This window comes from Vigna angularis, chromosome 5, assembly GCF_016808095.1.
Source record: "Vigna angularis cultivar LongXiaoDou No.4 chromosome 5, ASM1680809v1, whole genome shotgun sequence".
Lineage (NCBI taxonomy): Eukaryota > Viridiplantae > Streptophyta > Magnoliopsida > Fabales > Fabaceae > Vigna > Vigna angularis.
The window spans coordinates 29,586,855-29,614,515 of record NC_068974.1 but is presented as its reverse complement, the minus strand read 5'-3'; the positions used below and the strand labels follow the sequence as shown (position 1 = coordinate 29,614,515).

Here is a 27,661-nt window from a genome sequence, read left to right as displayed (position 1 = left end):
AGTTCTCCCATGTATCTCGCTACTCAAATTTGCTTTAGCTACATTTGTAACAACATCTACTCACGTACAAGTACGATCATCATAGGTGGAAACCACAACCACAAACATGCAAGGGTGAGGTAACAGAAACATGTCATATAACATACACAAGTATTCAACATTAACTTAGAATAAGATTTCTGAATATCACATATCAACATACTCCTATACACCTCTTTACATGACAACACATGAAATCATTAACACATCGCACTATCAAAATTCCAAGTCACCAACATATATCCACAAAATGATTTCGTCAAAGTAACCAATTCACACCCATACTTCCTCTGTCATTCACCAACTCATATCCCAATTTATTTGAAACCATTCACTATATATTGAATCACCATTACATAATGACATCTCCCACCACTCTCTCGAAGGCTTCACCGACAAGTACACCACTTCCCACCACTCTCTTAGAGCTTCTCCGGACAAGTATACGCTTTCCACCACCCTCTTGGGCTTCACCGGACAAGTATACACCCCCACCACTCTATTCTTAAAGAGCTTCACCGGTCAAGTACTAGTGCTACTTCCACCACACTTCCAAGAGCTTCACCGAACATCACAACATAAACCCAATTCTAAAACAATTAACAATATTAAACTCGCACAATCAAGCAACAAACCCTGTATAATAAACGTTCTCGAAACAAAAGCAATCATCAAACTAATGACTAATAAGAAAAAATACATAATATATATACCCTTTTTTAATAACTAACATCAAATGCATTAAAATAAGAATAAATTCAATATATTAACCCCTGAGTGGATCTCATGAATCCATTACTAACCCCTTCTTTTTCATTTAAGTCTCTTCCTGCAAAATGGAAAAACTATCCTCGTGCCTTACCATTCACTTTTCCATGTTCACATGCCATACATACATCACATAAAAAAATTGATTTATTCTTATTTTATAACTTCTCGCGGGTCCCACTCCATTTAAGATCATCAATCACAACATGCATTCTTTTCATACTTTTCTCTCTCCTACCATACACACATATACAATTAAGTAGCATAAATCTACAGTTCTACGTTTTTCATTTATACCCATGAATCAACTACAACAAAATGATAAGTAGAAATCGTTTTCTCCCTTCCCTTTCACTCACGCGACACTATACACGAAGCACACACTAAAAATAATTCATATACCAACACCCGATACAAGATCAATGCAGTAAATTACGCACAACATAATTTCCATGGCTAAGAAGAACCCAAAGCTACATGCGTGACTACCAATTCCCCCACGATTCAACAAAACCCCAGACTATACTACAATACACCATACACATCTATAATCAAGAGTGTTAACTCCCCTTACCTCGTAAGTAAGTGAACCAGCCACCAAGCCAAAGTCTTCACAATTCTCTCTTCTCTCTCGAGCTCTACTCTTCCACCAAGGTACAAGGCCCTTCACGATTTGCAAGGAAAGAGTGATGGTTTTTCTCTCTCACACACACTTTCAGGGAATTATCTTTCCCTAGGTTTTATCCTAATTTCATTTAAATATCTCTATCCAATATTACTTTCTGTTTCTTATTATTATTTATTTATTTATCTATTTATTTATTTAAAAGCTAAGGCCCAAGTCCTTTTTCTTCAACTCATTTCCAAAAATTAAAATAAAACAAATACTAATTAATTTTTCATAAATACTTTTATCACCCAATTCTATAATATAATTAAGTACTTAATATTAAAAAATGTAAAAAATAAAAAGAAAAACTATTTTTATTTTATCCGGAATTTATAGAGAGTCTAAAAGCTTATAAAAGTGGATGATAGAAGAAAGAGACCCAAATAGGGAGAAGAGGATGTTTCCACATGCCCCAAGTAGCCTCCATGATCTCTAGAAGTAAAAATGTGCCTTCACATCGCGTCCCTAAGCTTCAACTGTGTTTTCTCATCAAAAAACTACATTTTTCTTCCACTCTCGCCACTTTAAAACCCTCTCCAAAAAGTGCATTCTCACTGGGCCATAAACACTTCTCATTGGGCTAGAGGTGATATGCTCGGTGGGCCACAAAATCCTCTTGTTAGTCTAGAGGTGCTCTACTAGCTAGGCCGCAAGACTTTCTGGCTGGGCTAGAGTTACTCTACTTGCTGGGCTAGCAGTGCTTGTGGCTGAGCTAGCAACTTTTGGCAGCAACTCTCTATTCTTCTCTAATCTTCCAATTTCCAACAAAATAAACCAAAAATAGATAATTAAATTTATTTATGAAGACTAAATACAAATCTTACACATTTTCATGGAATTCAACACAAAACACATGATATAAAGACAAATAAAGGGTTCTAGTAAGTGTGAATAATAGTTAATTATCATACTTACTAACTTTCCCAAACTTAAACTTTTTCATGTCCTCATGAAAAGCAAAAGTTAAACTTAGCCTAGACAAAATATCTGAACTACAATGGTTTAGTAACTCAAGCAAACAACTTCAATCAAAGAAAGAAATCAATCATTAACGGATGGAGACGATCCAACCGTGTCGACGGTCCCTTTAACCCTCTTCTAACGGATGGCGACTTGTCTACTGTCATCGCCAAGCCCAACGGCTACGACGGCGAATTCTTCTCCTCCTCCCTTAAATGTTGGCAGAATCATGGTTCCAACCCCGACCACGCTCTCATCCATGCTTTCACGACCTTCTGAAATTGATTTTTGGGGTTGTTTATTTGCCGATTTGTTTTGTTCTTGTGTCTTTACCCCTTCAAAATCGCTCCTTTAACAAAGTTTGAGTGATGGATTGTTGGGATTGGGTTCCTGTTGGCATCTCAAAGTTGGATTGAGTTCCTTTAACAGAGGTATTTTTTTCTGTGTTATTTTTGGGGCCACATAAAAAAGGTCAATTTTTTGGTCACATTTAGCGTAATTCTTAATCTCATTTTTCTGTTTCGTTTGATGCTTCACATGGCCGCTCGTTTCTTGGTGGCTTCTGTCAAGGTTTGTCCTTTGGTAGATACCTCTTCTTTGCTCCTTAATTTTTATTACACATGTAAATTTCAAAACTTTTTTTTGTCTGTTAAAATTTTATGGCAGTGTTTTTCTTATAAATTATTTTAACATCGTAGGGTTGTATAATTGGTTTTGGAATTTGAAGTGGTGAATGGTGAAGATGGATTCAAAAAGCGAGGCTGTAAAGACACCAAAGAGGGAATTGGAAGCAGAAGGGGCTCTGAATTCAAAGATGAAGGGTTCTGGATAGCTCCCCTTGAAGGAGTGATGGTGGATGCTTGGTGGGGTTTGGTTGAAAGAGACAAACCCTTGAAGTATAACTAGGATGGCTATGTTGAACTTGTGCAAATGATTCAGAGGCATGGCTTGAAGCTTCAGGATGTCATGTCTTTCCATCAATGTGGTAGAAATGTCGGAGACTCTTGCAGGTATATCACACTACTCATTTTAACTTATTTCAATGTGTGTGTATTGCTCGTGTGTTTAGATTTATTGATAACAGAGATTTGGGTAATAAATTGTTGTGAGATTGATTTTTGTTCAAAAGAGTTCGTGAAATTTGTTGTATACAACATAAAAGTTATGAAAAGGCAAATAAAAAAAACGATTGATTTTGATTTTGATTCTAATTTTGTACCATTCCTCCTCCTCCGTGGGTACTAGAAGAAATAAGTAAGAACCATGAATTGGTTTACACATACTGACAAGAAAACCCTAAACTTTGTGCAAATAAAAAATGTCCAGCTGCAAACATAAAATAATAGCAATGAAAAAGGTAAAACTAGGAAACTCAATCTTGGATTTTCATGATATCTTCTTTTGGGATTCAAAGAGAAAGACACATAGATGTAGGTAAAGGACGCCATCGCTAGGCGGGCCCAAATCATAAACCAATACAAAAACGTGAATGAGACCACCAGATGCATATATTAATAAAGACTAATATCTCGCTTTATTCTTTCGTAAAATATTAAAAAAAATCTTTTTACCGCCTCGGTTCAACTCCAAACCGAGGGATAAGACCCCTCCCTCTACTGTCCCGGTTCACAACCGAAGAAAAAAGTGATAGACTTTTTACCTCATATGTATATACCTCGATTGCGGAGCCGCTGCGGATAAAAGAAAATAATCGTTGTCGTTTCCTTTTACTGTACTAGTGCAAGATAAATGCAAAAGCTTTATGAGTTGTAGGTAAAGGACGCCATCGCTAGCCGGGCCTAAATCATAAACCAATACAAAAACGTGAATGGGACCACCAGATGCATATATTAATAAAGACTAATATCTCGCTTTATTCTTTCGTAAAATATTAAAAAAAATCTTTTTACCGCCTCGGTTCAACTCCAAACCGAGGGATAAGACCCCTCCCTCTACTGTCCCGGTTCACAACCGAAGAAAAAAGTGATAGACTTTTTACCTCATATGTATATACCTCGATTGCGGAGCCGCTGCGGATAAAAGAAAATAATCGTTGTCGTTCCCTTTTACTGTACTAGTGCAAGATAAATGCAAAAGCTTTATGAGGGATCAACAAACATGATAAAATGTTTTTTTAATGCATGAAATCTTTTTTCACCTTTAACTCAAGCTCATTAATGTCTTTTACTCTACAATCATTGTCACACAAATCAACTTTGCCCTTCGTTTCAACCAAAATAAACACACTCACATACAAGCTAGCATCACAAGGACTTTCAAAACTTGTATTATAGTTAGACTAAGAAAGAAATTTGTTTTTCTAGATATAAAGTATGTTAAGCTAAGAGATTAAGGTACCTTTTGCTTGAGTTCAAATGTAACTAATTCTTAATTCATTTTCCAACTTTCATTTACTGAACTCTTTTTCTTTATCTTGTTCTTCTTTTCCAACCTTAGAGATTCTTGAGATTTCTTCAAGAACTTTATCTTGTTCTTCTTTTCCAACCTTGGAGACAAGAAGGTTGTTTGCTTTCTCCAAGAATATTTTTGGACAACTTTTTTGTACCAAATGAATGCAATTATTTTGTAAACAAATAGGTTAGGTTAGATTATATATATATATATATATATATATATATATATATATATATATATATATATATATATATATATATATATATATATATATAAAAGATACGACGTTAGGTAAAAACATTAATCGATTAGAGTTATATTTCGGTTTTAATTGATTAGATTATTATTTTGATTGATTAAAAGATACAATATAACCAATAACCATCTTTTACTTCGGATATGTTCTGATCAATGCGACGAGACATTCTTCGTATATGATTTTAAAATACTCTTTACCAAACTTAGGAAAGCCCCTTTCAACATCAAATTATCCGAGTTATCAAATTATAAAAATTACAAAAATATAAAATTATAAACTTATAAGATTACAAGAATATAAGATTATAAGATAATAAAATTATAAAACTATAATTATGAAACTATATAAAATTATAAAAGTATAAAATTATAAAATTATAAAATTGCAAAACTATAAAACAATAATACTATAAAACTATAAAATTATTAAATTTACAAATTATTGAATTTTCAAATTTTCAAATTTTTAAATTTTCAAAATTTCAAATTATCAATTTATAAAATTATAAAACTATATATTTAATGGTTTAAAATAAACAAAATATATTAAAGTCAAGATTAGGTGGGTTAGTGACCTAATTAGTCAGTACCACTTTAAAGTATCATCCCCTTTCCAAAAGCATGTAAATACCATGAAATCTGACATTCAACACACTTTTAATTATGCATCAGTCAATAAGCCTTCATGACTAAACCCTAAGCCGGAATTCAAACACATGCATTACAACATGGTTTCTACTCACATACACTAACATGGTGAGATTGTTGTTACAAAAAGGAATCTAATAAAGTGATAGACTAAGCCAGGTGACACTACTGGAAAAATAATAATTTCCGACGGCTAATTACCGAAGGCCTTGTGGCCTTCGGTAAATGTATTTTACCGAAGGCTTTTCCGAAGGCTTGTGTAGTATCACTTTATCGAAGGGTAATGGCCGTCTGTAATGCACAGGAGTGATTACCGAAGGTAAATGACCGTCGGTAAGTGAATGATGTATATGAAATTAGAAAGTGAAATATTTCCCTCCCCTCATTTCGCGAAAACCCCTTCTTCCCCAATATTGAGATTCTGTGCCCATCCTCCCTCGACGAACTGACTGTGTCACGTGTGCAGACTGCTTCCCACCCTAACCATAATTGGGATACGATTCTTCCCCAGTCCTCCATTATAGGTGAAGTCTCCCATTCTCCCATCTCATTTTATTTTTCCTGTTACTGTTTTCGAGAAGGCGTCAGTGGTGGAACCTTTCTTCTTGTAGCGTTTTGCAGTGTTCTGAGCTGAGGAAGGTGGTGGGTGGTTCAGTTGAAGGCTACCATTGTCGAGGGAAGATATTCGAGGAGGCGGCGTAGACGAGGCGGCGCAACCAGGGGAGTGTCGCTCTGTGAGAAGGTCTTCCACTACCGCTTCAGAGGCTATTGAAGGGGCTACCGTCGAGGTAAGTTGTCATTTTCATTGATGAACTATAAAAGCTAAGAATGTGTTCTGACTTTGTTCAATGTATGCTCAGAATTAGTTTGTGCAATATGATTTTTTATAGAAAATATTGTTCAAAGTAGTCATTTTGATTGCTAATGTCTGTTGATTATGAAAACTGATAACAAATACTGGATCAGAGTAAAAAGGTACTGGTAGACCTAAAAAGCCAATTTCAATAAGCATAACTAGTGAAATACTCAAGATAACATTAAAGTTGAGTCCTGTTTCACAATTTGGTGTGTCTGTCTCTGTTGAAGCATCTGAAGGTTCGTTATAGATGTCAGGTTCGTTATAACTGCCCTCTTAAATTATGATGTCAGGTTCTGTTGACATTCTTTTCCTATCAAACTGCAAAATATTTTGGTTTCATTTTAAACCGTGAATGCTATTGTTTCTTTAGGTTTTCGTACATATCAGTTCTTGGCTTGCATTTTTATCTCCATGTATCTTTCTTCCTTAAGGATTATTCAGCATGCTGGATTTAACAATCATCAACATTAATCACGTTGTTATGTTGTTGGATACATATAATATGCTCAAAATTTGTTCAAAAGTGAATTATTTAATGTCATTTGATTAACATATTACTAATTTGCATTAACTTGTTCTGGTTTAACATCTGACTTTTTTTACTGATATAAATAGTTAGCATCCCTTCTTCCCAAACCCAATCCACAAGCTGCATGATACAAATGAATTGAATATGAAGAAAATAAATATAGATTTCAAAGACTGAAAGAATATAGTAATGCTGAGATGTTAAAAAAAATTCAATCATGGTGTTTGAAACTATATTATTCACACTGTGTTAACTTTCTTATTAAGAAGTTTTTAACAGCTCTATATATACACAAGGTGAGAATCTAGATGAGTAAATTTCATAATTATGTGTACTGAAAAAACTGTTAGCTAGCTGCTGAGATATATTAATGATTTAAGTTCTGACTTTTGACCATTGAATTTTCTGTAAAGTTTTTAACCATTCCTTATTCGTCAAACCTGAGTGTATCAATCCAATAAACAATTACTTTTATGGGATGCTCTACCATTCTGATTTTTTACCCAGCTGGGAAATCACAGGTTTTGTTTTCACCCATTTGAACTTTTTTTTAGTTTCTGTTTTAGTTTATTTTTGGACACTATTTTATTGGAAGAAACAAATTGTAGGACCTTCTGTCCCATGAACAAGAGAATGTACTCACATGCATTTTTAGAGAAACACAGTTCATTTACATCAGAAATCTACAAATGAGAATATACTGAGAGGTGTAGCTTGTATGATAGAGGAACTTAATTGTGTTATTCTTAATTTTATTGTAATTAAAAAAATTATTAAGTTGTTTCCAATTAAATTTTGAATAATGGGTTTTTAAATTTTATTTTTATGATAACCTTTTATAAAATATAAAAACTTATAAACCCTAATGTAAATGATTCCCCTGATTTATGTAAAGTTTTAGATAATTTATATATTAACACTATATATTATAAGAAACCAATAATAAAATATGTTTATATAGTATGTTTTATTAAATAAAATAAAATGAGTGAATATATATTTTTTGAATTTACATAGGAATAATTGAGCCCTGCCCTGCAGTGTAAGGTCAATCTCAGATGGGGTTCTCATTAAATGTTCTTTCTCACTCCTCATATTTGTCACACCTAATCAAAAACACATCACCAACAACCTAAATAAAACTTCAAACTTTTTTTAAGGAAAAAAAAACCTCTCATTTCATAACATGTTTTATCTCATTTTATACATCTCATCTTTTACAACAGTTACTGTGTATATTAATGGTTGTTTCTGCATAAAAAACATAATAAATTTAAACATTAATGGGTTTTTCTGCATAAAAAAAACAAAGGGCTGTGTTGGGGACCAGTAAATGTTTACCGTGGGTGTAGTACTGAGACACTGACCAATTTTGGATTTCTGGAGTAGTGTCTAAACAGTGTGGGGTATTTTAATTCCCAAACTCAGTGCTCTAACTGATAACCTTTTGCTGCCTGATTCCAAAGCTCGTGAAGTCATCATGAAACTTTAACGCCATGCCTCATGGTGGAAGTAACTTTACATGTTCGGATTGGTTATTGATTTGAGTTAAGTTCATATGTATGTGTTTTTGTGATTTGGTTATGAAAATAATTGTATGTTCTTTATGGTGCTATAATGTTAAGATTGATTTCTAAGAGAAGAGTACCGTGTGAATTCCATTGTTAGATATATAGTACCAATTTGATCATTTGATGTAAAAGACAATTTTTTGTGTTAGTGTAAGGATAATTCAATTACAAAATATCATTATATATACATCTAAGTTAAACACTAGACACTGTAACTTGTCACAGTCAAGGACTTTGTGTTCTTATTTGGATTTAGTGAAACTAGACATATGTATTCATAAGTAAAAATGTATGGAACCAGAGGAAGAGAAGTGATAACAACTTGTCTGGTTTCATTGCTTTGGCAGAGATTAATTGATGGTTTCTTCATTCTCAAACAAAGAATGTGACAATCCTTAGTGAAGTGGAGAGTTGGACCAGTGGAAGAAGAGCTTGAGTTACTCTCTCTGCACCAAAAAAATATGTTTCAACACATTCTTTAGGTAAATGATAATTGATTATGATTTTTAATTGTCATGAATTATTTGAATTGTATGGTTGGGGAGCTTATGTTATTTTTAATTATTTATAAGTGTTTATTAGAAATGAAGTTTGATATATATTGATTGAATGGTTTAAAATTGTTGTTGAAGTTAACCCAACACCTCACTGTCTTGATACCTGTCAGTAGCACTCTTTAATCTTCCCATTTGAACTTTGTTCACACTTTGCAAAAGTTTAAAAAACGAAGAAAGAATTAAAAGTAAAGTCTTATGCACCTCATTGGTTCATAGTTTGGTTTATATTAAGATTTTCTTTCTAAACCATCAATTTTTGAGTTAAATTGGAAGCGGAGTAGTGATTTTGAGCTGCAAGCTGTTTATAACTCATTTTAGAGTTTAAACACAAATAAAATCATCAAACAAAGTTGGTTTAACATTGAGGTGTGTGTTTAAATCTGTTCCATACGTGTTTTAGTATCAAACCACCCAACTAGGGACTTTCTCTAGTGCATAAATTTGTTCCATAAATCTCTAGGTGTGTGTTTAAATCTGTTCCATATATGTTGCAAATATAGGTTTTTTGGAGGAAGACCCACTGTTCAATTGAATAAAGTTGGTGTCAAATTTGGAGGTGTTGCAAATTTGGAGGAGTTAAGCATCTGAAACAAGTATGTACTCAATCATATTTTATTGAAGTTTTCAAAGTCCTGTTTTTGGTGCCTGAATGTGCATTTATTGTAAACTTTGTTGGGTATGTGCTGATTTTAGCATTGTAAATAACCTTATTGGAATATTTTGAATTGTGGACTTGTATTTGATTTAAATTCTGATTTGTATGGTAAAAAACTACATAATAGACCTATAATCCGTGCCTTTGGTTCATGTTTATGGTCCAAACTTGATCTCACTCTCTCCCTTTATGTCCAACATCCAACCACATTTAAAGTTAGTCTTTATGTTTGACTAAGAAACACAAAATACTAAAGTAGGCTACCAAACTACACAGACACTGTTCTAAAAAGTTTAGAACAGTTAAACCTACCTAGTACAAAAATGACACTACCAAAAGTACCTAAAACTCAAAACATGACTACCTAGAACCTAAAACTAGTTAGCAGAATAGGATAAAAGTCATAATATGGACAAGGTTAAGAACCTTGTCCTTCCTAGCCAATTAGTCTTTGGTTGTTTCTTACCTTAGTGTGAAGGACCATTTGAACAGTGCACAGTAGTTTGTAATGACCAAATACACTTGCATAATTGGTTCAAAAACAGAAAGGTACACAACTTCTCAAAATCACTATTGTAGTTGCTATTTATGCAGCAAAAAGTGCTAAAACAGCACTATAAATGACCAAAACAGCAGAATCAAAGATAGCTAGATCAATAAACATGTAGGAAAAATCCTAAACAACAAGATCTAGCTTGAACATCTGAGCTAGGAGAATTAAAATGGGCTAAAACACCAAAGAAAAACAATGGCAAACAGCAATAAAAATGAACTCTGCACCTTACAAAGTGGCTGGAAAAATTAACAGCAGTGGCTAAAATGAGCAACAGTGATTGTGAGGTTCAAATGATTTTTCAATCAAGTTTATATCATCAAATTGGATGTGTGCAAACACTTAAACAGCCAAGGAATACACTACAACAGAATTTCACTAGTGCACTTCCAAATATAGGCAAAAATGATGGTTTAAAAGGTGATTTTGCATATAGGTTCAAAATGCACCAAATGAACAGTGCACACTAATTTCAAATGGTAAAATACACTTGCTCAATTGTTCAGAATGCATAGAAATAGCCAGTAGATTCGTATGACAGTAGCAGTTGCCAAAATTCAAGAAAATTACACCAAAATTGCATAAGATTTGAAAACCAAGTGGAATCAACAACAAAGATTATGAAAGTCCTAATTGACTAGATCTAGCTTTAGAATATGACCTAGCAGAGAATATGAAAGTCCTAATCTTCCACCTTTGTTCATAATTCACTCAAATGTTGATACCTAACCAAATCCAATCAGTGATCATTATCAAGCACAACACTATTTTTTCCCTGCAAGCCTCTGTACTTGGAAGCTGATTTGTCAGATTGATTCTGCAGCTTTCTCCATGTTAGCATTGTTTGTTCTTTCTAACAACCTGTTGTCTTGACTAATAGGGTGTTCACTAATAGGGTCTTGACTAATTTGGCTATCGAAGTTGCCAATTTCATAAATTTTGATTGGTGGACAGCCCCTTTCAATTGACAAATTGTGCTCCTTGTCCACTTCCTAAGATGCCACCTTAGTTGGAAAATGTTTGTAGAACTGGACTGCACCCCAAAGTCTTTAGAAGACCACTATTTCACACAATAATTAGTACCAAACTAGATCAAAAACTGGACCAGAGATGTAGAAGGACAGCTCCAAATTCTGACTTCAATTGGTCAATTTTAAGCTTTTCATGCACCATCTGCACCTAATCTACACTGGTCCTAATCCTCTGCATAACAGATAAGTGCAGATTTTTATAATTTGTATATAACAGATAAGCTTTTCAAGGGTCTTCTTTCTGTAATTTGTATATAATGTGGCTGGATTTTCAATGTGGCTTCATTTTCAATGCTGTAACAAGTTTAATACAACAATTACAACCTTTATAAACTGCCAAATAGCACAACATCCCTGCTGCACGAAAATAGACACCCACTACAACTTTTTCTTCTTCAAAAGAACTTCATAAAGTGCACTACAATTGTTTGAATTTGCAAACTGCTTAAAGACATCCATGGTTAAATTGTTGTATATATCCATGCTTTTATAGATATTTGATTGTCTAAATTATGTTGATGTGTATATGGTATGTTCATTTACCTTGTATTTCATTTCTTAGCCTATAACTTCATTAAGTGGAGTAGTCATTTAAGTACCTATGGTACTACACACATTCTCAAATCAATGAGAAGGGTAAAAATACACTAAACACTTAGAAACTAGAAATTATTACAAAGTACTCTAGAGAAGAGAACTTTTGTTGTAATAAGTTGTTTCCTCCAACTTTAATACAGAGCCCCCCTTAGTATGTCTAAGGCATTTCAATACCGAGGACTTCTCTTTGCATGCCCTTATTGAATGCCTATGACCATAGTGTTGAAATTGCCGTCCATGTTCGACTGGAGTAGTAATAGGTTTATTACTTATGTCACATGAAATGTTGCTGTTTGGCTAAGTTTTAATTTGTTTGGCTTGTCACAGAACATGGCCCATTTTCTCAACCATCGTGGATGGATGTACGACCGTTGTTATAGTGGAAGGAGAGGTTTGAAGGAATCTTTTGTCATCGGAGTTGAAGAGTTCGTGGAGACGGTCCGACGATATCAATATTATGCCCTTGATGGAGGGATTCGATGTCCATGCATCAAGTGCGAATGTACAAGCATTCTGAAAGATGAAGTCGTCAAAGTTCACCTTTACCAAAAAGGGTTCATGCCTAATTACACGGTCTGGACATTTCATGGTGAAGAAATGCCATCGACCTCCATCGCAGCTGAAGAGCGGATTGCATCAGGTTCGAATACTGTTGTACATACATGTGAGATAGATCAATTTGCCTACATGCAAGAGATGGTCGACCATGCTCTTCGTCACCATGCTGCAGAAGCAGACGATAGTCATGATGAAGAGCCTCCAAATGAAACGACGCAGAGGTTTTACAATTTACTGACAGAGGCAAATCTACCTGTATTTGAAGGTTCATCTGAGTTAAAATTGTCAGTGTGCATTAGACTCATGGCTGGCAAATCTAATTGGAACGTTCTCATTCAAGTAGTGGACTTCTATACAAAATTGATGTTAGATTTGACACCACCAAACAATTTCATGCCGAAGAACTATTACCAAGCCAAAAAATGTGTTTCAAAGTTGGGATTGGATGTGAAGAAGATTGATTGTTGTGTTAATGGATGTATGTTATTCTATGACAATGACAGTGGCAAAAACGATGCATTGTTGGTTGAATGCAAGTTTTGTGGCTCACCTTGATATCAGACAATGCATGCTGGACGGAGGCAAAAAAGACCAATTCCATTAAAGTTCATGTTCTACTTGCCTATAATTCCAAGATTACAAAGATTGTTTACTTCAATGCAAACATCAGTACACATGACATGGCATGATGGTAATAAAACTCCGGGATTTTTGCGTCATCCTTCTGATGGTGAAGCTTGGAAGCACTTCAATCGTAAACATCCATCCTTTGCTAGTGAACCACGTAACGTCAGACTTGGTCTATGCTCTGATGGGTTTACCCCGTACATTCAGGCGTCTGCATCACCGTATTCATGCTGGCCCGTGATAGTTACCCCATACAATCTACCACCTGAGATGTGTATGACAAAGCCTTACATGTTTTTATCGTGTATAATACCAGGTCCATCTAATCCCAAATCATTGATTGATGTTTACTTGGAGCCTTTGATTGATGATTTGAAGAAGTTGTGGAATGGTGTTTGGACGTATGACGTTTCAAGGAGGCAAAATTTCCTTATGAGGGCAGCCTTGATGTGGACTATTAATGACTTCCCAGCGTACGGCATGTTATCTGGTTGGAGCACACATGGTCGATTAGCTTGTCCACATTGCATGGAACATACAAAGTCATTCCAATTGAGTCATGGCCGGAAAAGTAGTTGGTTTGACTGCCATCGACGGTTCTTGCCCATTGATCACCCCTTTAGAAGAAACAAAAAGGCATTTCGCAAAGGACAAGTTGAAACGGATATGCCCCCGCCAAAGTTGACTGGATCACACGTGTGGAGAAGAGTGAAAGACTATCCAAAAGTGACTGAATCTGGTCAGAATAGGCTAGAAGGGTTTGGGGAATGGCATAATTGGACTAAAAGAAGCATATTCTGGGAACTTCCCTATTGGAAGGACAACTTGCTAAGACACAACATCGATGTCATGCACACAGAAAAAAATTTCTTTGGCAATGTCTTCAACACAGTTATGGATGTTAAAGGCAAGACAAAAGATAATGAGAAAGCAAGAAAAGATTTACCTTTGTATTGTGGACGAAAAGACTTAGAGTTGAAGGCACAAGGTAACGGCCGATTATTTAAACCAAAAGCAAATTACACCATGTCAAAAGAGGAGACAAGAATAGTGTGTGGATGGATCAATGAGCTTAGAATGCCAGATGGATATGCTTCTAACTTGTCCAGATGTGCCAATGTTCAGAACGGTACTATTCAAGGGTTGAAGAGTCATGATTGTCATGTATTCATGGAGACTTTCCTCCCTCTTGCATTCAGTTGTTTACCAATGCACGTGTTACATCCACTGATAGAAATCAGTAGCTTCTTTAAAGATTTGTGTTGCACGACACTAAAGGAAGATTCCCTTAAAAAGATGGATGAAAATATCCCGATTATTCTCTGCAAATTGGAAAGAATATTCCCTCCTGCATTCTTTGATTCAATGGAGCACATTCCAATTCATCTTGCATATGAAGCTTGGCTTGGGGGACCCGTGCAGTACAGGTGGATGTATCCCTTTGAAAGGTTTATGGGAAAATCCAAACGGTCAGTTAAAAATAAAGCTAGAGTGGAAGGCTCAATATATGCAGCTTACTTGCACAGAGAGACAACTTATTTTTGTTCACATTATTTCAAGAACTTCATGTTGTCTCCCACTCATGTCAGAAATGAAATGCAATGGCAAGTTGAACCACGTGAAGGTGCATTATCAGTTTTCCGACAATCAGGCCGTCACGCAGGGAAAGAATTCACTCACTGGTTAACTGATGCTGAATTCAACTCTGCTCATGTCCATGTCTTGATCAATTGCAGTGAAGTAAAGCCGTACCTTGAGTATGTCATCATCCATCTCTAATCTTTCAAACGGTTTAATTGTTATACACTAATGAATTTCATTTGTACCAGCTCATTTGTTGTGGCTGAGCAAGTCGCAGAAGGAAATACTTCTGCTAGAATACACTCAGAGTTTCCGCATTGGTTTAGAAATCAGGTCCGTAGTTTTTCCTACGTTTAGAGCAAGGTTAATTTGACTATTGCTTTTATAATTTTGTTACTACCTTTGTAGGTTTTTAATCAGGCATTAACTCCCACGGTTCAAGAGTTAAGACATCTCTCCAATTGGCCAATGAGATGTGTCAAAGAATGGCACACTTACTTCATCAATGGTTACAAATTCCATACACATGAATGGTCTAAAGGAAAGAAAACATCAAATTGTGGTGTGTATGTCAAGGGCCTAACAGAGGGGTCTTATGATGATTTCTACGGCATCATTCATAAAATATATGAGTTAGAGTACAACAGCACTACTTCTTCAAACAGAGTGGTACTCTTCTATTGTAAATGGTTTGATCCTTCTAGAGCTGGTACTAGAGTCGATCCACGCTTTAATATTGTCGAACTGAACCAGAGATTAAGATATGGGCCTTTTGATCCTTTCATTCTACCATCTAATGTGAGACAGGTTTATTATGTGCCATATCCACCATTTCGCAATATTGACAAGCGTGGTTGGGCCGTAGCAATACAAACGAAGCCTAGAGGTCGCATAGACTCAAATGAAGTTGAGGAAGATGTAGCCTACCAACTTGACCAAATGTCACAACCACAAGAAATTATCGAAGTTGAACGTATAACCGCATTGGTCGACCCTGATGGTGATGGAGATGAATTAGAAGCAACAGTACAAGGTGATGAAGAACAAGAGGAAGAAGAAGAAGAAGAAGAAGAAGAAGAAGAAGAAGAACAAGAAGATGATGATGATGATGACGATGAAGAAGAAGAACAAGAAGAAGAAGACGATGATGAAGATGAAGATGAAGATGAAGATGATGATCATGATGACGATGATTGAATGTTGAACATCTATTGTAGCAAATTGGACTATCATTTCATTACCATTATCTAAAATACCATCTTTAAGTTGTATGCAATTACTAGTACATTGACTTTGAAAACAATTCATCCTTCTTTATTTATTTATATTTATTCGCTTTGTTTGTAACCATTTCAATGCAGTAATGACAGGACAAGGTTCAGAGCGTCCTGATAAAGGAAAAGGGGTAGCAAGGCCTACAGAGAGGAAACGGCAGGCACCAAAGTATGTACTTAGGGTGCCTGCTAGACTACCTACCCCTGCTCCCGGTAGTTCATCATCTGTGGGGCCTCCTCCTACCCCTAGTATACAGACTCCTACACCAGCAGTAGACCCTACTCCTCCTCCTCGTGCAGTACACCCTTCTACTACCACTGCAGTAGACCCTTCTCCTCCTCCTGCAGCACACGCTTCTACAACCCCTGCAGCAGACCCTCTTCCTCCTCCTCTTATTGCCACCCCCACTCCTCCCCTTATTGTTATTACCCCCACTCCTCTCCCTGACCCTACTTCTATACCTTCCTCATCTTCTGTACCTCCTTCTGAGACTGTCACACCACTTGGAGATCCAGATTCAAGTGGTGATGATGAAGATCTTGACCCGCCCCTCCATGATCGACCATGGATTGAGCCCTATGGTAAAGGGTAAGTTTATAATCTGTTGATATCATTTGATGTTTAAACCATATTGTAATTGAAATGAGTTTTGTTATGCAGGTTTATTCCATCTAGGGTTGCTTCCCAGGCCATCACACGTTCAATAAAGCAACAGTTTTTAACTCCATGGCCTACTTGGGGAGCAATACCTCATGACGACAGAAAGCCATTCTGGCAGCGCTTTCAGGTCAGCAATCTATTACACTAATGTCCGTCTTATTTTAGTATGTTCTGTAATCAATGTTTGTTCTCTTTAATGTTACAGATGAAGGTGCAGTGGAAACCTGAACATGAAACTCAGATACACAGAAATTTCCACATGAAAGCATCTCATCGGCTGTCAGAGATGTTTAGGGATGCCCGGAATGCAGGACAGCGCCCTAACTGGCTGGGTGAGCACATTTGGAACTCTTTACTGGCCCATTGGAATACAGTAGAGTTCCGCAATAAGTGTGCCAAAGCCCAGCGGAACAGAGCGTCTGAAAGGGGTGGCACCCTGCATACTGGTGGGTCGATCACCATTCATGAGCATGCCATTCGTATGGTATAATCTCATTACATAACTTTTTCTTTCTTCAATAAGTTATGTATATTGTATTTCATATGTACGCTTGTAATTCTTAATTATGTTACAGGCACAGGCTCTAGGACGGGCGGTCCATGTTGAGGAGGTCTTTGCACAGACTCATGTTCGGAAGGGAACTAATCAATTTGTTGATGAAAGATCTCGGAAGACTCATGTAAGCAAATAACACTATTATTAATTGTTCATTTATGTTATATTATCGTTCCCTGACATTGCTTTTAATGTTTCAACAGGAAGACTTTTCTACGAGACTTTCACAGGTTAGATCTGAACATGAGTCAGCTCCTACACCGGATGCTACCAGTAATGCAGATGATGACATCCGTAGGACGCAGTGCTGGATCGACACCGTTGGTGGGAAGAAAAAGGGACGAGTGTATGGTGCGGGACAGCTTGCTGCAAACTATACAACATCCAGAGGAGGTACTCTGAAGCACCAGCCTTCTTCTTCCACCAGTACTCCTGACGAGGTTCTTCAACTCAGGCAGGAACTCCATCAACGTGACCAGGAGCTCACTGATCTCAGAGCAGAGTTTAAAAATTTTAAGGCCCTGGTCATGACTGTCTTGCCTCAAACCTCATAGGACGTACATCCCACCCAATCACGACCGTCCTCATCACCTGCTGCCACTCAGCAGCCCACTTCAGTCCAACCCTCATCAGTCCAACCCTCATCAGTCCAACCCTCATCAGTCCAACCCACACCAGTCCAGCCATCAATAGAGGAGCAGGATGATGAAAATCATTCTGATGATAGTTATGTACATTATTAGGTTTCATTTTCTTATTACTTGTTAGACAAACATTTGGATATTAGAACATTTTGAGTTGATATCATTTCAATGTTAGATGTACTTACAGACTTTGGATGTTACAACATCCTTGTGTTACATTGTTTTATGTTTGAACTATAAATACATTATTTATACATTAATGAATGTCCTGTGGATTATTTGATGTGCCTTGGATATTGATCATTGATTGGATCTTTGAGATGCACATTATGCATGTTTGTATGTGTTTGAAAACTGTTATGCAGGTCTGTTTGTAAATGAAATTTGTTATACAGGTCTGGGTTGTAGAGGGAAAACCATTTCTCTGAAACCTGCTCTGCATTTTACTGAAGGCTTTTGCCCTTCAGTAAATGCCCTCGTCTGCCCATTACCGAAGGCTTCCGCCCTTCGGTAAATACCCTCGAATGCTCATTACCGAGGGCTTCTGCCCTTCGGTAATTTCCGAGGGCTTTCGGCCTTCGGTAATTACCGAAGGCTTTCGCCCTTCGGTATTTACCGAAGGCTTTGGCCCTTCGGTAATTACCGAAGGCTTCTGGCCCTCGGTAATTACCGAAGGCCGAAAGCCCTCGGTAATGGTTAGCGACAAGGGATTTACCGAAGGATTTTTGGCCGTCGATAGGCCTTCGGTAAGCATCCATTATCGACGGCTTTTGGCAATTTCCGAGGGCTTCTGACCTTCGGTAATGCCCTACTTTTTTGTAGTGTGACATGCATAGTCTTATACCAGTGAGACAATTTTGTAGATCTAAAACCATGACCCTTTTTGGTTCAGAATATGATCAATTATCATAGGGTTTGCAAAATAAGTGGCGCACCGTGTTTTGGTTGCAAACTAAGCATAACTGCAGGAGCATGCACATAAACAGGAGAAAGCTCGAATGAGAAATTCTGCAGAAACAATGACAACACAACCTTGGCTTCCAACAAGGCAAAGTTTTGGCCAATGCAAATTCTAGGACCCCATCCAAATGGGTAAAATACAACTTGGCCTTTTGTTGCCTTTGCAACCCCTTCAGAGAATCTTTCTGGTTTGAACTCCATTGCATCATTACCCCATATATCAACATCCTGGTGAAGTAAAAAAATTGGCAAGGTAACATTTACTCCTGCAGGTAGTGACAGGTTTCCAAGTTTCATATCCTTCTGGAGTCTGCGATTGTGGAAAACAGTGGGAGGGAATAACCTCAGAACTTCATACAGAATCATGGTCATCTACGGAAGAAACATTTTGGCACATGTTAGCATGAAATTCATTTTTAATAAAGATAATAAATTTTTCATTTTTAATAAAGATAAATGAAATCGTGCGATACATACAGTTTTGAGCTGACTTAACCCATCAATGTTTGGATTTTGTTTTCCAAAAACATGAAGAACTTCCTCCCTTGCTCGATTTTGCCATTCAGGATACCTACTCAACATGATCAATGTCCAAACCAGCAAAGATGAAGTGGTGTCTTGTCCTGCTAGGTAGAATAACTTGCACTGACTAATTACTTCTTCAATAGTCATTCCAACACTCTTACGGTTTCCATTTCCCTGGATTTCCATTTGATTTGATTCTAAAAGCATGCCTAATAAATCTTTATTGTTGGATTCACCCTTCTTCATGGCTTTCTCTCGTTTTTTTATGATATTCCCAATTGAATTTTTCATTTCTTTATCAACTGCTCTCATCTTCATTTTGTTAGGTGTCGGTAAATGCCTAGAAACATGTTGAATTAATAAAGGTCAATTTCCTAGAAGTAACATTATTAGTTCTTGTATAAGTCAGGTATGCCTCATTTCTTGAATTTCAAACATTTTTTCAAACATATATCAAATATTCCCTATATCAAAATCTGTATGTAATTCATAATTATTTGTCATCATCACTATAGCAGTGATTTGGTGTATGGAGAGCTTAATCTCTGTCTACAATATCTAGCTTTTAGGGTGATTCTCTAAGGTTTGAAGAACTTCACGGTGAGTTGAGTTTCAATAAAATTAAAACATGCATAATTTAGTAATCACATGTTACAACGAATCAATGTGGTATTACCGCAATATTGGTGTGTTAGAGTACTTTGCAGTCATGACAAGGTACCCCTGAATTCTGAGAAGCTGAAATATCTTTTTTCCTTCTGCATAGCTGCTTCCGAAAGCCGTTCTAGAAATTACATCACGACTCAAATTCTGAATGAAAGGCGAAACATCAATCTCACATTTTCCATCTGATGACAACATTCCCTTCCACTCGCTAATCACATCATGACAACTTTGGGAAAATGCTGGTAGCATGTTCTGCAAATATTTTAAAAGAGAACAATATTTTATCTCAAAAGTCTTCATATCCAAACAACAAGGATACTGGTTAAATTCATTATAAAAGTATACATACTTTTTGTACATCTCGATTAATAATTAGGTAATGCTGTGAAAAGATTGTTTATTTATAAATTAAAGTAATAAACTTACTTTCAATTTTTCCACGTGGAATGCAGGGTTGATAATCTTTCTATGTTGAATCCACTTATCACCCTCGGAATTTATCAGACCAGTGACCAAGAACTTGGCAATGCCACTTATATTTTGTTTCTGGAAATCATGAATGTTATTGAAGACTTTTTTAATTTGATTTGGATCAGTGATGATGACCTTTGGTGTTGTGCCTTCCCAAAAAAACGAATTCTTGCCTGCACATAATTCACTTATCAGCAATTGCTAAAACGGCTTTGCTTTAACAACTTTTAGACAAATCTTTTTTGTCGATAACCTCATCGATTAATATGTAATCGATCGAACACTACTTGAAAACGGCTATTCTGCTCAGAAATGAAATAGTCCAAATGTTCCTGGAAATTCTTGCTCCCATTGGAGCATTTGTATCTATATACATTAGGATCCCAATTCATAGATCTCTCCATTCGAGAAATCAAAATAAGAGGATCCAACCATTTCTTCTGACTCTTTTTCAGATCCAAAAATTTTATTTCGCGAGGAGAGGAGAATAATGGTATAACTAATAAATTTAAAGGAGGAATATCTCTGGTTTTGTTTTAGAAATTTCAAAAACTAAAATAAGAAAAATGTTGTAACAAGAACATTGAATGATGCAGGAAGAATCACCGAAAAACATCACTTTCATGCCCAAACTCGGTAGACCTAACATTTATGTATAGCAACAAATTTTGAGGAGGTAGAAAAAGTGAACCGTATTTGGCAACAGTGTTGTTAGGCCGCAAGGACAAGCGAGGAGCAACATCGTCGGAGACAACAAAAGATTGCAATTGAGGGTTGTTTTGTGGAGCAGGGTTTTGATTGGAGGTGAAAAGTAGGGAGTATGGGTCACCACGAAGACCTTGTGCTCTCAGAAGTTTCTCGAACGCCTTAGGCCAAAGCCACAACGTGTACACCATCTTCACCGCCCATAACGGAATCACAACACCGATCACGCTCACCACCAGACATACTATTGCTTTTAAGAAAGAAAACGAAAATTGCTCCATTATTGGAAATAAGTCAGAAGGGCTAAGGTACAGAGTAATCATAAACGTAGACACTTAGACTACTGTATCACATATATTTATAGTACAAAATTCGTGTCTTAATTTACTTATTTGTCTTAGTTTAATTATTAAAAATCAGTGCCACGTGATTTTCATAGGCGTGTCTATAAGACAGGTCATACACGTATACATGTCGTAGTCGTGTATAGACCTATAGACGTCTTAAGTTAATTATAAAAATATAAATGGTGGATCCCATCTTTATCAGTTTAATTATAAAAATACTTAATAAAATTTTCATTTTTTTATAAAATTTAGCTATTTTACTTATATTATTAAATTTATAAAAGTTCTCAACCTTTCAACGTGAAACACAGCGTTTTTATATTATTAAATTTATAAAATTTAATATTATTTTGGTTCTGTATTAGTTAGTTTTATTTAAAATAATTTTCATACGTTCTTGCGTTCAATAAATTATTTATTTTGAAATATAAAATAAAATGTGAAGTGACAATTACCAATAGTGATAAATGTTAATTATTAATTATTTTTAAATTTTAATTGATGCATTACACTTAAATCCTAATTAATTTTTTCTAAATGTCTGATTTCCTTTCCAGAATCCTAATTATTTTCGTTTTTTCCATTTTAGGTGCTTTCTCACGGATAAACTCTTATGTTGGGAGAGGCAACAAGAGCTTACATTATCCAGTGTCTTCACGGAGACAAAAAATGGGAGAGGCTTTGTGATTCGTTTTAGGACTCTGATCCACGACTTTGGGATTTCAGTGTTTCGTTTTTGAATTAGGGTCTTTGTTCTTGTTTTCCAGATTTTCAAATTGGATTTTGAGATTCCTGCTCTAACAATTTAATCTTCCGTTTTGGGAATTTCTTGCAATTTTGGGCTCTCATTGGTGGTTGTTAATCGTGTTTTGGGTGGTTTTTGGTTCATTTAAAATAGTCCTTACATTTTTTCGTTCAAAATGGTAGTAAAAATTGTTCAATTTAATCTTTTTTGTTGATGGTGTTTAAATCGCTAACGACATAATATTCGTCTTAGCCAATATTTAAGGAGGTGTCTATTTTTAAATATATAGCAAGATGTAACGTGACAATTACCATTAGTGTTAAATATTAATTTTTAATTATTTCTAGGCTTAAATGCTTACTTCGTCTCCATGTTAAGAGGTGAATTTTTGTTTAGTACCTAGTTTTAAAAATGAAGACATTGGGTCCTATGTTATGAAAAATATATGAATAAGGTCCACAAAGAAAGAACAAGTTCAATAAATCATCAAAGAAAACACTAAACAAGAGAGAGAAAAAGTTGGACAACATAAGAGAGAAGAGAAAAAGTACAGTCACATCAACATGAATTTAATGTTGTTGCTGTCAACTTAACAGACATGACATTGTTCATACATTTTTCATAACATAGGGACTCAATGTCTTCATTTTTAAAACCGGGTACTAAACAGAAATTCACATCTTAACATGACGGTGCATTTAAGCCTTACTAAACAGAAATTCACTTTCATCTTAACCGGGTACTAAGCATTTAAGCCTTATTTCTAAATCCTAATTGGGTGCATTACAATTAAACCCTAATTAATTTCTCCAAATGCCTGATTTCCTTTCAAGAATCCTAAATATTTTCATTTTTCCCACCTTTAAGTTCTTTCTTGTGGACAAACCCTTGTGCTTGGAGGGGCGACGGGGGCCTACATCATCCTGCGTCTTCGTGGTAGCAAAGAATGGGAGGGGCTTCATGGTTCGTTTTAGGGCTCCAAATTGGGGTTCTATTTTTGAGTTTCTGATCTCACGACTTTAGAAATCTGAATTAGGTATTTCAGTGTTTCATTTTCGAATTGGGGTCTTTGTTCTTGTTTTCTAGATTTTCGAATTATGTTTTGGGGTTTTTTTTTATCTTGCGTTTTGGGAATTTCTTAGGGTTTTGTTTTCTCGCAATTCTGGGTTCTCATTTGTGGTTGCTAATAGTGTTTTGGGTGGTCTCTAGTTCATCTATGCAGCTTGGTGGTGCGCGACGGAGAAGATGCAGGTTATGGCATGATTTTGGGTCCACAAGTGTTCTGGTTCGTTTGTGTCACGATGGATGGCGATAGAAGCGGAGCTTGCTTCGTTCTGACCTTACGGTGGCTCTCTCTATTACAAGATAAAGAACAAAAAATTTAATAAATAAAAAAGGCTTAATACTTGTTTTGGTCCCTCGATTTCTTAGGTATGTTCAAATTGGTCCTACCTTTACTGAAAAGTTCACAAACGTCCCATATTTTGTAAAAACAGTTCACGTTAGTCTTTTTTTCTTATGGCATTAAAAACACTAATGACAAAGTTGTCCCCTAGCGAAAATTGAATGACTTGAACACTTATTCAACACGTGACAGGCTGAGTTGAAATGACTTGGCAACATGTGTGGAATTGTGAAAATTGAAGTAATTGGTTAAAAGCAAATGGTTAGGGTTCGTGCAAGTTCGTCCCTGAAGTGAGGAAAGTTATTCTTCCGAAAGTTAAAAGCAAAGGGTTAGGGTTATGAATGGTTTCTTCACAAAGTTGTTCTTCGTGTTTGAAGTCATGGGGCAAATGACTTTCGCATTCCTCACATGGTGGTGGTTCGAAAGGAGGTGCGATATTTATTTGCTACTATAGTGATAGTGATGTAACCAAAGTTTTCAGAATTGCAAAGAATGCTGACAGAAAATTTTGTGGATGTCATCATTACAAGGTTTTATGAATACCCTAGTCACTTTATGTGTTGATACATTCCCTGACTTTGAACCAATTTTGGTGCCTAATTTGGTGAATAGCAGGGTGGATCTTCAATTGGGATGTCCTGTAACTTTTTCAATTGGTGTTCTAAAGACAATGCTGATGAAAGAGATGGTACAATTGTCAAGCAAAGAAGGAGGATATGTGATATGAAAAGTTTAGTCAAAGAATTGCAGAAAAGGATAAAGTTGTTAATTGGAGTTGTGTGTTCTTATTGCGTTGAACATTGTTAAATTGTGGTTGTGTTTAGGTTGATGTTGGTAGCTAGGCAATGTGATTGTATGTTTTGTTCATGTAATGTTAAGGAAAATGTGAAGGTGAATGTTTAGGTTGAGGTGTTTAGCTTCATGTTTTGTTCATGTAATGGATGATGTATGAGTGTCTATTGTAATGAGTTCAAATGAATAATCTGGTTTCATGTGAGACTGTTTGTTTTAGTCCCCCTTTTAGTTTTGAAATGTGAAATGTGGTCCCCCTTATGATTAAAAAAGGTAGCAATGTGGTCCCTATTGTATATGTTTATGATACATATGAAGATACTTGACAGAATGTAGTAATAGAAGTGTTAACATAAGATGACCACATAATAACATAATATCAGTACATTTAATGTAAGTGCTTAAAAAAGTACATATACACCAACAAAGTACTTAATTGAAGTTGATCAAACATACATCACTATCAAAGTACATAATTAAAGTGCTTAATATTAGTACATAATACATCCAAATTTTTCCAATGAAAGTAAATAAATTGACATCTAAGGAGCTTTTCTTCTAACATCTAACTTTTTCCTTCTCATTGGTGGAGTTAAATCTAGATGGATTCTTGAGTTGGTTGTGGTGGGTGAGGGGATTAGGGACATGTTGCCTGTGATGTTAGAGGGGATTGGGGAGGACATTAGGGACTTGGTGGCTATGATGGTTGTTGAGACTTTGGCAAGTGTACCAAATCGTTCAAGTAATAAAACCGGTAAGACCGAATATCGTTTCCCAAGAGACTCGTGTCCTAGACAATCGTATAATATCTAACTAATTTAGAGTAAAGAATGATTCCATGTTTTTGGGATTTTCATGCAATTAAATTAAAGATAAAACATAAAGGGTAAAAGTGATCTTTGATAATGCAAACACTTAAGAAATGAAAGATTAGAAATGATATGGAATGGTATTGTTGGGGGTTGATTTCACCTACTTCACTCTTATGTATAGAAAATCACTTCCTCTTCATTAATTAGCCAACGTCAATCTTCTAATTTACTCAAACCCAATCCCTTGGTAGAGAGAGCCTAGACTTACTTCTTAAACTCCAATCCCTTGGAAAACCTAACAAGTTCATCCGCTTTAAGAATTGAGATTCAAGACAACCAAAGGTCCTAGTTCTATCCCTAGATACTATTTCCTTTAGGTGTTTAATCCAGTTCTAGATTCACCCAATATTTCCCAATATCAAACAAACCCTAAAATCATGATATGGTTGAATTACTCATACAAGCTTTAAGTAGAGGAATTAAACACTAACAATCAATGAAAGAGGCATATAATCATTCAAAACAACTGTAATTACATAAGAGATCCGTGGTTACATCAATCCCCAACAAGAATGAAACTAGCTCTCCATGAATGGAGAGCTTGAGCTTACAACAATGGTGGAAATGGAAGAAGGAGGAGGACCCAAGGATGAAGAAGGGTTGTTCCCACAGCTCCTAGCTCGCCTCTGGACGCTCCAATTGAGAGAATTTGTGTCTGGGATGCCAAAGATATCAAAGCCCTTCTAATTTGGGGTTAAATAAACCCAATCTGCCAAATCAGCAGCAGGCGCGCTTGAGACCGCGCTCCAGCGCGCGAAAACAGGAAAAAGGGCGCTCCAGCTAACTTTTTCCAGATTCTGGTTCTTCATATTTTTGCTGTTTTTGCTGTTTTCTTGTTTTCTCTGGTTCCAGCACTCTTCATTTGATGCAGAGACTTCTTCCAACTAATTAACTTGTATAAATGAAGGGGTTAATGATCAATTTATCTACTTAAAGCTTAGGATGAAACCACTTCTTAAACTAAATGAAAACTAGGATTTACAAGGTAAAAAGGATGAGAAAGAGTTGATATTTTCTCTAATTCAATACTGAATTCATAGTAAAATATGCCACTATCAATGGTATAAGGGATTGGGTACTTGGTGGTGGCTATGATGGTACAAGGGATTGGGTAGTTTATGGCTATGATGGTTCTGTTGGTTTTATGATGGGTTGGGAAGTTTGTGGTTGTGATGATTTTGTTGGTTCTATGATGTTTGAACGTAAAGGGCACTGTTTTTTGTTGCGAACCAATTGACGACATATGCTACATTTCTTTCTGTGGCCATCAACACTCATTTGGGTCCCAATCTTAGTTAGCTCTCATGCCTCAAACCTTCTTTTTTTTCGTGAGAAGAAATATAAGTTTTACCTCTGTTCTTTCATTAAGTCGATAGTAAACAAAAGTAGTCCAATGATCTTTATTTATTCCATCTAGAGCCATCACATATCAATTCATATCTTGTACATGCACCATCATCTCTTTGTTACCAGACTTCTTGTCGACCATATCTCCATTTATGATTAAGTGCTTTCAAGATGTAGTTTATTTGAACATCAAAATTGATTGCAAACTTTGCCTTCAAAACAAATTTTAATCAAAATTAACAACAATTACCTAAAAATTGAATTGTAAATTGAAAATTTACATTACTTACTTGAATGGTATTTTGAATTATGTCTTCTTTGTACTCTTTAGGAATCTTCTTCCAAGTAGAATAGCAAATAGGGAATGCTTTGAAGTTTCTAGCAATACTCATCAAGAATCAATTCAACAATGCTTCACCATCCCTAACTGGTTGACACTCATCATTCCAACGTACAACAATCCTTTCATTCTGAGAAAAATTCCAAATATCATTTGTTTTTAAGTGTTTACTTGTCATCTTGCATTGGTCATCTAGAAGAAATCAAAATTGTGTCAAACAACTTCAGCAGTAAATATTAATATCACATATAATGCAAGAATTTATATGTGAAGAGTGTCTTATACCAATGACATCAACCAACTATGATCTTGTATGTTGTTGGTCTTTCTTTTTGCACTTTCAAAATGTCCTCATTTTCATCTTCTGCATGTTCAGATTGTACATGTGAAGTTCTTCCAACTTGAGGTGGTGAATGAAGAGTAGCTTCATTTAGGGTTGCACATATGTATGGAAATATAGAGGAATATTAAACAA

General features: G+C 35.8%; 1 protein-coding gene and 1 long non-coding RNA gene across 4 annotated transcripts; one reads left to right on the top strand and one right to left on the bottom strand.

The window, feature by feature from the left end:
- The first annotated feature begins 5,748 nt into the window (after window positions 1-5,748).
- LOC128196470 (uncharacterized) lies at window positions 5,749-10,709 on the top strand. The gene is made up of 3 exons (XR_008248769.1): window positions 5,749-6,282; window positions 6,380-6,546; window positions 9,775-10,709. It is a non-coding gene; the product is annotated as an uncharacterized LOC128196470 (long non-coding RNA).
- Window positions 10,710-18,866: 8,157 nt separating this feature from the next.
- On the bottom strand, window positions 18,867-21,668 carry LOC108338792 (11-oxo-beta-amyrin 30-oxidase). Of its 3 annotated transcripts, none has more exons than XM_017575819.2 (5): window positions 21,325-21,668; window positions 20,589-20,806; window positions 20,173-20,414; window positions 19,449-19,836; window positions 18,867-19,343 (listed from the first exon to the last, which is right to left on the bottom strand). In XM_017575819.2, exons 1-5 carry the CDS (start codon window positions 21,659-21,661, stop codon window positions 18,918-18,920), a joined length of 1,611 nt encoding a protein of 536 aa, XP_017431308.2. In that variant the 5' UTR covers window positions 21,662-21,668; the 3' UTR covers window positions 18,867-18,917. The 3 variants fall into 3 exon arrangements, with proteins under 3 accessions (XP_017431308.2, XP_052733353.1, XP_017431310.2); XM_052877393.1 differs by having other exon boundaries at window positions 19,449-19,542; XM_017575821.2 differs by having other exon boundaries at window positions 21,240-21,364.
- Between the last annotated feature and the right edge of the window lie 5,993 nt (window positions 21,669-27,661).

Excerpts from the sequence above, each read along its gene's own strand:
- LOC108338792 (XM_017575819.2), bottom strand. The coding sequence starts at position 21,661 with ATGATTACTCTGTACCTTAGCCCTTCTGACTTATTTCCAATAATGGAG. Across the intron at positions 20,807-21,324 it reads CAACACTGTTGCCAAATACG|GCAAGAATTCGTTTTTTTGG; the intron begins GTTCACTTTTTC and ends AATTATGTGCAG. Across the intron at positions 20,415-20,588 it reads TCCACGTGGAAAAATTGAAA|AACATGCTACCAGCATTTTC; the intron begins GTAAGTTTATTA and ends AAATATTTGCAG.